This window comes from Morone saxatilis, unplaced genomic scaffold (genome assembly GCF_004916995.1).
Source record: "Morone saxatilis isolate NCDOM2014 unplaced genomic scaffold, NCSU_SB_2.0 Contig9, whole genome shotgun sequence".
NCBI lineage: Eukaryota > Metazoa > Chordata > Actinopteri > Moronidae > Morone > Morone saxatilis.
This window is the reverse complement of record NW_023340268.1, coordinates 14834051-14844216: the sequence shown is the minus strand read 5'-3', so window position 1 is coordinate 14844216 and position 10166 is coordinate 14834051. Positions and strand designations below refer to the sequence as shown.

At 41.5% G+C, this 10166-nt stretch overlaps 1 protein-coding gene across 1 annotated transcript in view; it reads left to right on the top strand.

The window, feature by feature from the left end:
* The first annotated feature begins 89 nt into the window (after positions 1 to 89).
* The window catches only part of hibadha (3-hydroxyisobutyrate dehydrogenase a), a 21980-nt gene continuing 11903 nt past the window's right edge, over positions 90 to 10166 (top strand). The window contains exons 1-4 of the mRNA XM_035681583.1: positions 90 to 233; positions 2687 to 2847; positions 3129 to 3238; positions 3378 to 3499. Of these exons, the coding sequence (XP_035537476.1) occupies positions 164 to 233; positions 2687 to 2847; positions 3129 to 3238; positions 3378 to 3499 (463 nt within the window). The 5' untranslated portion in view covers positions 90 to 163. The remainder of the gene's footprint in view (positions 234 to 2686; positions 2848 to 3128; positions 3239 to 3377; positions 3500 to 10166) is intronic.

Genomic DNA, 10166 nt, shown 5'->3' with positions numbered 1-10166 from the left:
TTAAGTAGAAGCACAGGATGTCCCGCCTTTGCCTCGTTTCTATTGGCTGCTGAAACTCACCGAGAGCTGCGATTGGCGGAAAACAAGGGCAATCATAACAGTTTGGTTGGGCTTTCCTGGCTTGACAGCTGTCACTGTACGCCGAGGTCAAGGGGAAAGAAGCATGGCTGCGTTGTTTAGAGGGTCGCGAAATGTATTGTTAAGGTGGACTAAGCATGTCGACCTTGCCTTCGGTAACGTATCCGCTTATGTTGTTCCCTTGTGCCGTTTTTCCCGGTCATGAATGCGTGTTCAGAGGAAAATGTAGGCGGAACATTGTCTGCTCCAGTGTGTACGCTAGCTTGTTAGCCCTCTGAAGAAAGTATGGATATAGTTACTGCCGGTGCTAGTTAGTGTTAAAGTCTGGACACAATGTCCCTGAGTTGGCCGCCTGCTGTGTGGTGTTCAGTCATGCAGTATGTTAGGACAATGTGCTTAATGGACATGAGCGTAGTGAAATGTGAAGCAATGGCCAGTGAGAGCTCACTTTTAGCTGACCATGATGTCTTTATAGACCTCTGGGCTATGTATAAGATGTGTATTGGGTTCTGATTATATGAGCTTGTTGCTATTCTCAATACAACAATTTTGCTGTACATTACACACCTTCAGGGATCAGTCTTTGCTTGCATCAACGCCTACTCTATCCACTCCTCCCTGCCCATCCTACAATGCCAGACACAACTATGTTTTCTGAATCAGCAACAATGAATGTTCATTTGAATGATTCTCTAAGATGCAACTGACCTTACACTACTTGTAACTCTCTGTGAGTGTTACTGTTACTGTGTTTTTCTTTAATGTATCCAGGCATTGCATTGCAGTGGTTCTAAAGGCCCCAATATAGTGCTTCCCGTCCCCCCGAGCTATGCCTTTACAAAGCAGGCATGGTCTTGGCCTCAGTACTGTACAGCCAGTCTCAAAGTCCACTGTACTGTAAAGTAATGCCGATAACCCCCTTCAAATGTGTTGACATACTTATGTGAACATATTAGGCAAGGTTATTATTATATCAGAATGAATAGGTAGTCTATTGATAGATGATACATAGATAAACCCTCTAGTAGCCTCACTTAACCTAAAGTATGCTATAATAGACTGAATAAAGACTTTAGAGCAGAAAGGCAAATTACTTAATGCCTCCAGTGGCCTTATACTTCAGGGCTTAGAGTTAAAGTAAATGAATCCGTGGCAGTGAACAGTCATGTTAATATTACATGCCAAGATTAATACTAGTGCTGAAATGCAAACATTTTCCATTTTTTTCCCATTTTAGCTTCTGTAAAGATTAAAGATCTTTGTTTTATATAATTGTTAACTCAGATTTACAGGGGGATTTTGTAGAAATGATAGACTAAACAACAAATCACTGGGGATTTAAATAAATACTAGTTACAGACCTAGTTAAAGTTATTACAAAACAGCCATTGTATTGTTTTACACTTGATGACTATACAACCTGAGCAAACAGTGTAACATTCATCGTTCTGTTGGTACTGAGGACTATACATAACTAAAATATATATATATATTTAGTACATGCAGAGAACGGGCAGGAAAATAAGGTGAGGATTGGAGAAAAAATATATTTTAGCTTGAACTGAAATGTGTCATCAGGAACAATATTTCCATACCAACCAAAAGATCTGCTCTTTTTTCTCTTGCATTTATAAAACATTTCAGTAGTAATGTACAGGAGAGTGCCCAACGAGGCGTCCATTATCAGGAATTAACCCACGACGTGGAGACCAGAAGCATCCGTTGCACAGACGAAAACTGTGTAGTTTAACTTTTAAACATTAAAAGGTTTATTCTTGACTTCAGATATAATAGTTCTTTCAACTAGCATCAGATCAGACATGTTTCAGTAACTATATTGTAAGGATGATGTGATTCCCTCCTTGAGGGAAGAACATAGGTGTGAGGACAAACTGTGAACTGCAAGACAGACAGTGCCAATGCTACGTGTCTGCTTGGAGGAGACATCTGTTCAATTGTTGTTTCTATTTCAGCATTATAGCAGACTTACTGAGACATCTTACTAGATTTCATTTTATTTCACTATTATTAGTTGAAGGGGTGAATTTAAGGTAAGGCTTTCTGTTCAAGCCTCACTATCCATGACTAATCCTGTTGTTGTAGTCTACTTGCTTCGCTCTGTTTAGTATCTGTTAACCTGGCTGGACCTTGGCTGAGCCAGCAGTGTTTAATAGCTTGGCCAGACTGCCCAAAAGCCGTCTGTAAGTTACAGTGTTAAGATTTGCTGTGTTCTTATTGATTCTAATTAGAGCATTTCCTTCTGGAAAATATTAGGATAGCAGCTTTTTACAGTTTCACTGCCATTTAAACTGACAGTCATTAGCCACAGGGACCCATGGTTTTCATGGTGGAAAGTAGTCTTACCTTCATTTTATGTAAAACACTTTTCCTCTGCCTTACAAATAAACTTGCCTTGCCTTCGTTGGGTAACCAGAATCAAACTAATCGACTGCAAGTAAGATAGCTACTGTATGTGATTGCACACATTTTGTTTATGAACTGAACTGGGGATTGTTAGCATTTATATTGCTCTGGACTTCAGCTTAACAAAATGCCTCACGTTCTTTCTCAAACCTCAAATAGCATCTTTGTTGCTATTTTCCCTCAGTGTCGTCACGATCAATGGCCTCAAAAACACCAGTGGGGTTTATTGGTCTGGGAAACATGGGCACTCCAATGGCCAAAAACCTGTTAAAGAATGGTTATCCCATTATTGCCACTGATGTCTTCCCTGAGTCTCGCAAGGAGCTGCAGGACACTGGTGCCCAGGTAACACTCAGCCAATTACACATCACCTATGGACATTTTAAAATTGAATAGGATATATATAGCTTATAAAACTTTACATTTAACAAGCCAAGAACACACTCCATATTGGCAAGTATTTGCAAGCTTTTACCACCCTTCATTGAAACTCACTGCAGCGTCATTAAAACGGTTACTAAGCTAATATGTGCGTCTGAGCCAACAGGTTGCCATAAATAAGAGCTATAATGCATTTCATTTTTTCATGAAGGTGTTTATTTATTGTTGATGACTCCAATATTCAGGTAGTAGACTCTCCAGCAGATGTGGCGGAGAGAGCAGACCGCATCATCACAATGCTTCCCTCCAGTCCCAATGTCATAGAAGTCTACACAGGCCCAAATGGCATCCTCAAGTAAGCAAACTGTACTATAACAGGCTGTGTCATTTGTGACATTGATACAGCCCCACCCTGCCTCTTTAAAAGAGTGGCACAGTTGTTTAATGTACAAACAGACAACATGCTTTAATGCTTTTTGTCTTGCCCCGTTCAGGAAGGTGAAGAAGGGTACGCTGTTGATTGACTCCTCCACCATTGACCCCGCCGTCTCAAGAGAGATGGCACTCGCTGCAGAGAAGATGGGAGCCGTGTTCATGGATGCTCCTGTGTCAGGAGGTAATGTGTCACCCAAAAAAAGAAAGTCCATCTCTGCATGTTTGATTTTGTGATAACTCGCATGTAATTTACTCTTTCTGCTTTGTTATATTATCCAAAATATTCCAGCCAGTGGTTGCTAAAGATCAACAAAAGTGGAAGATGAAGAGAACATATTAAATATTTGTAATAAGGCTTTATTTCTCTCTTTAAGGCCCTTGCCACTGATCAGGCAATATAGAAAGAGATCGAGAGTAGGTTTTTTGGCAGTATCAAAAGCAGAATCAGACTGCTAGTTTGGTCAATTGAGAATACCAAACCATAGTGTTAGGCCTATGACCCCTCAGTCTTACTTCTGAACTATCTTACACTCTTTTGTATATATAAACTATGGGACCTTTTGGGTTAGTGCTAGGACATGGGTTGTAATTACTGAGCGGGCCAGCCAGTAGGTGCCCTCTTGAGGTTTTATTGCTGCTTTTGACCAGGGGTCTTAAAGGCAAGGTTAAGGTTTTAAGTCCTCATTATGTCGGTGCTGTCTGCTTGTGACGGCTTCTTGACAGAGCACAGGATCGCCAGTCGTCCTTAATGGGTTGAGCCGCAGTGGAGAATCCCGTGTCAGAGCTTTTCATGTTGATGGAGCGGTAATGGCGGGTATCCCATGTTAGTGCCTTTCATGTCAGATAAAGGGTCATAAAGAGGAGAGAAACTGCCCTCACATGGAGTGCAAGAGAAGAGAGGAGGGAGATAAGACATGAAGGAGACACATTGCAGTAAAGCTGTCTATCTCTCTGTCTTTCTTTCTCCCTCTTACTCACACACAATTCTTTCATTCAGGTATGCCGGTATGGTATGGTACATCATGACACTCCTCCACATCTGACTACTAGCTCTGATCATACTCAATTTGCTTTTTATTGCACAATCTTTAATTCATGCACAATACACACTGTAGCGCCTGCCCTCTTCCATTCTAACACAGACTTGGCCCACACTGGCATGTTTACCAGCTGGCGTCTGGAGAACAGGCCGACTGCAGTCAGCGAGATCAGAGCCTTAAGCCTGTTACTCTCTCTTAACACACACTGTTTACATACTATAGACAGTGCGCAGTTTGTGTGTGCAGTCCTCTGTGAACGTTCTTCCTCTCCTGTCTCTTAACTAAGCCTATTTTACTAGCCTGAGAAGACCAATGATTTACCTGCTACCTCTGGCCTCTGCAACTAGCACTGCAGACACTGTTCTTTGACACACGCATGCACACATGCTGCACACATCCGCCCACCCAGTGTCACCTCCAGACTGCCATGAGTCATATAAGTGCATACAGCTACTTCAGCGCACAATAGCAGAAAATCCTCGTAAAAAAATATTGAAAAGTGATTTTGAGAATCAATGTAAGTCATTTATAAGGAAAAATAGCAAACATTTGCTCCAGCCTCCGTTTTATTTTCTGTTTTATCTTCTTAATGGAAAATCTATGGGGTTTGGAGTGTTGGCCGGACAAAACAAGTAATTTAAAGATGTCACCTAGGGCTTTGGGAAGTTGTGATGGGCATTTTTCAGTATTTCCTGTCATTTTATAGGCAAAACAGTTAATCCATAAAAAAAAAGTAAATAAACCGATTGATTAATCAGAAAAGAAATGGTTAGTTGCAGCCCTCATATGACCGAGACATTCAGCCCCATTTTGAGCTAAGGAATGGAAGTTGGTGGTGATGGCGTGACCTTGAAGCAAGGCTAAACCTCTGGCGATATACAGGTCATGAAAGAGGGTTTTAGCATGTCGAAACTTCATGGGAAATAACAGAGACCTGTATCCCCCACCTCCGACCCCCTCATCCCCCACTTTCCACATCCCTGGGTGCGATATAAAGTTATATGCTCTGTTCCAACCAGGAGATGGCACCCTACCCAAATAGGGCATTGTCATACTCATGAGGTTTATGTGTGTGTGTGCAAGAGAAAGTATTATGGATGACATCAGCTTAGCTCTATGTCCAACTCTTAATAGTTATTCTAATATAAAGGTAAAATAGAGAATACTTTCATACCTAATTTTAATTAAGAAAAAAAACAACTTCCGCTGTTTCAGACAGACTAAACAATAATAAATCATATTTATATTATATTTTATTATTATGATTGAGTATGTCTCGTATATACACTTTATTGAACTGACTTTAAAAAAGGCACTGTCCATTCAAATGTATTTTATTCCCTGAGGATAACAACACCCTCAGCACAGACTTGCTGTGATCTCCCATACTCTTAAACTTTTGCAGACACAGCCTGTTCTTTTTGTGGTTTCTGTATTTGTTTTTATTTTTAATTTAGATTTTTCTTTTGATATAAACTGAATCCTTTCGTGTATGTGTGGTGTGTGAGGTGGCGTTTTTACACAGAAATGTGTGTGTGTATGTTGTGTGCGTCACTAGAGGTTTGGCAGGCAACCGTGGGATCTGAATAGCGGGAGTCATAACCCTTTTTAAAAAGAGCAATCAAAAAAACTTTCACTTTCTTCTCATGGGCATCCTGCTGGCTTTCATTCTTGCACATTGACCAGTGTCTTGGCTTTAGCCCTGCCTGACCCAGCTGTGTCCTGTTATACATACATACACACACAAACACACACACACACACATCCATACAGAGTTGTAATCTCTGTGCAAACGCTTTCCTGCGTAGACACAGTTATATTAGACACTGGTTCTTCAGGCATGCTAACATTTGCTTGCACACACACACTTCTACCACTGTCTGGTGTCATTAAAAGCGTCCGCATGCAAAGTTGACCCACAACAAAACAAGCTCTGATGTCACAGGCCCAGGGTGTTGGCACAGCGATGGCAAAAATAGGAGGTCTGGCTAACAAGCGGCGGGGTCGTTAGCAGTAATTACCCAGAATGCCTGTGTTTGTGTCTGTGTGCCCATGGTGGGCTGCCACATTGCTAACGGACGATGGCTTTAAAAAGGCCCTAAAAAACCTTTCATTGTGTTTTTCCCAGCGCTGGGAAAGTTAGCTATCGCTTCAAATGAAAGCAAGAAGGGGCCTAGCTGTTGTGGGACCATGGGTACTCAGGCTAATGTTGCTTGTTTGCGAGGTCTTATAATCCTCAGCTAACTACCTATTTAGGCTGAGTCTCAACACCACTCTAATCATATCCATACCACATAAAGTGAAGCCTGAGTGTTGCAGTGTGTCATTTGCCGACAGTTGGAACGTCATCCTACAGCCTGTAGGAGCTTGTTCAAGCCAAGGCTGGCACCAGTTGGTTCGTCAGTCACCGCTGCCAATCCACTCCTTTGCTGACTGATAGCTCTATTTCTCCCTTTGGGCCCACAGCGCCTGGGGCATCTTCCACAGAGATCAATTTTGATATGGCTTACACATAACAGAAAGTCAATATTAGTTTGAAGTTCACTGGTTGCCTAAAGCTGTGTGTTGAACATTAAAGGTTAATTCTTTGGAAATAATAGTTCGACAAAACAATCCGTTTTCTGGAGCTATCACACAGTCTTCTAACTACAATTTCTTGGATTAAGCATAAACTCTTAGTCCCCCCCTCCACTTGGATGTTTGAGCTTTACTGTGTAGACTGATGTCGGTGCAGAGTTTGACACTAGAGGGCTGTTTTGACATTAATCTGCTGAAGGGGGAAAGTTTCTCTTTGCCCACCTTTAATTTGAGTTTAAGACATGGATGTATGAGTAGGATTTAGTGACATTACAACTAGTTTAGAAACCAACTGTGGTCCAAAATCCAACTCACACAAGTGTGAGGTGCACATACACTATGACTTTTCAGTGAAGTAGTAGACATTTTGTGTCAAGTAGCAAAACTTTTTGGATATTTCAGTGAGAAAGACTAGATTTAAATAGATTTAATTGTAGCATAATTGAACTTTTTGTGGTAAAACCATATCACGCATTATCATTCTAAGTATTTTTTATACTAATCTTAAAACGTGCCTTAAGGAAATCTTGTGGTCCCAAAAAGTCTCTTTGTTGGCAGCACAAGCTTAAATCACAAAGTATTTACAAGGACTATTTTCTCAATTAATTAATTTATTGTTTGGCCTAAAATATTGAAAAATGTCCATGGTGGTCAAATAGTTTGTTTTGTCCAACCAGCTTTCCAGAGAACCCCAAGATATTCAGTTAATTATCACAGAAGATGAAGAACAGCAGCAAATTCTCACACTTGAGAAACTGGAATAAGATAATTTTCACTTTTAATACAATAAATAGATTTTCAAAATACGTAGTTGCCAATGAGTTTTCTGTCGATCAGTTAGTTGACTAATCACTGCAGCTCTAGTATTAACCCTGTTCTGTTGTCAGCTCCTTGTTCCCTCATTCACTATTCCCTTCATAATAAACGTGTGACTGGATGTTCATTTACTCTATCGTCAGCAGTAAATTAAGATCTTGGAACTTATGAATCATCGTCATTTTTGTGACATCAAGTGTAGTGATGCATAACTGTAATTATAATCTATCAAAATCAGTGCATTTCATTGTGGGTTTTTTTTTTTAGCAGAAGTAAAGTACATACTACGGATAGTTTCTTGTTCCATTGTGGGACTTTTTGAGGGAATTTGACTCTCAGGCTAGCAAATAGGGAGTGATTTTAGATGCCTAAGACTTGCATGAACCCAAACAACAGTCCAGTTTGTCATTGTAAAACCTGCCACTGGTATATCTGGTCAAAGAATGGTTCAGCAGGGCCAACCTAATCCAGTCTGAGAAAGGGATTAATTGAGAAGGTGAGTCTGGGAGTCTGGAGGCCGTTTAGTGAAGGTTAGTGATGATTCTCTGACACTGAGTTGAGGAATCAGGTTGGATGGGCAGGGGGTGGTGCACTCACAGTCTGTCATGTTGATGGCTTACCACTACTAGAAAGCGTCAGTCGTCCAAAGACTAGATTAGCATAACAAGCCTCTCACTGACGGGTTCTGGTGAAATAGAGGGGGGGATTGGGGGGGACGGGTGAGTGGGAGGGTGTAGGGCGTTAAAGTGACCAGGGATGTTGATGATGGAGGGCTGGTGACAGGGGACACTAGCCTATGCTCCAGATGGAGGTAGACCCACAGCAGCTGGGGACTGGCTCTCACATCTCTGCCCCTATGTCATCTGCTCTCTATGTGTGTATGTGTGTTTGTGTGTATGTGTGTTTGTGCAGACAGATAGTCAGCTGGTGTATGAGTCATACAAAAAGTCTCTGTCCGTCAAACGTAACCCAAACGTCACACTGCGTGTCACTCACCTAAGGGCAAATTAGTGTTCTGTCTGTATGAAGGATAGTTTCTGCACCTCAACCGTGTGAGTGTGTGTATGCATTTATGTGTGTGTGTGTGTGTGTTTGTGTGTATTCCTCCTAACAGCCTAATTGGGGATCATTATTAACTTGCTTTATCCTAGATGAGTCTCATTGGGCCAGGGAAAGGATTGATTGTGGATCTCTCCTGCTCCCTGCAGCCTCTGTCACCTACCATTGACCAGCCTCTCCCCTGCAGAATAGAGCAGTTACCGATGATGATGATGATAATGATGATGATGAGGCCTGGCGGTCAATGGACAGGCACAGCAACTAAACCCTTAAGGCCGTAGTAACATTTATATACAAGAAAGTATGTTGACGCTCTAAACTGAATAGTTTTTTGCCAAAGCCAAAACTTTCTCCCGTCGCCTTCTCACTCAAGGTTCTCATGGAGTATTTGTGTGCAGGAGTCAGTTCTCATGGCTCTGCGCTCGTTAACTGGAGCCGATAAAGAGTCTGTTTTTAACATAACAGAGGAGCATTAGCAAAGCTGGCAGATAAACTGTTGAAAGTGCTGATTTTTTTTTTTATGTGTGTGAGCGATTTTGGTTAACGCGCACCCTCGTACCGTTTCTCTTATTTACTTGATATCCGTTATGCTTTTTACAGGGCCTGTTTGGGTTTTTAATTTGTTTTAGAAAAAGATCTGCCCTTGGGTGTAATTATAATGGTGGACCACATGAGGCTGCGTTGTTGGCCTGTAAACATCCTACCCCCACTGGCTTACACTGCAGGCAGTCATCTCCCATTGATTCAAGGCTGTTACACTATTATGTGTGAAGGCTCTTTGCAGTCTGAATTATAGATGACTGCAACCGAGCCAAAACTTTACCCTTACATGTGCATATAGTTAAAATACTAGGTAGCAAACAATGTAGTATTTTGCCAAAGCCAGAGTTTGTTTACAAAAACTACTCTTGGACTTGAAGACGTGACATGAAATCTGGCGTATCCCTAAATCTCTCCTGGCGTGCTCGAGGTGAGAGCAGTTACATTATCATTTTAGGAAATGAGGTGTTTGGAGGACTTCTAATGATATTATAGGTGTTGTTTTACTCTAAGTGTTTTTCCGTATACTCTCTGGGGGGAAAAAGCTGGGTTGTGGCTCGTTGTCAAATGCGTCATTCATTACCAAACTCTGGGAACATCCCTTTTTTTGTGTGTATGTGTGTCTGATTGTGTGTGTGTGTTTGTGTTTGCGTAGCCTCATATTCACAAATGTAGTTTAATTTAAACCCACCACCAATAAAAAGTGCCTACTGGTTTACATGCAGCTCGTAACTCCGAGACACGGCCTTTCAGAAGCTCTAACTGACGTGTTATTGGTGGCCGGCTCTGGGATCTGCACCTGTCCCTGGTACACAC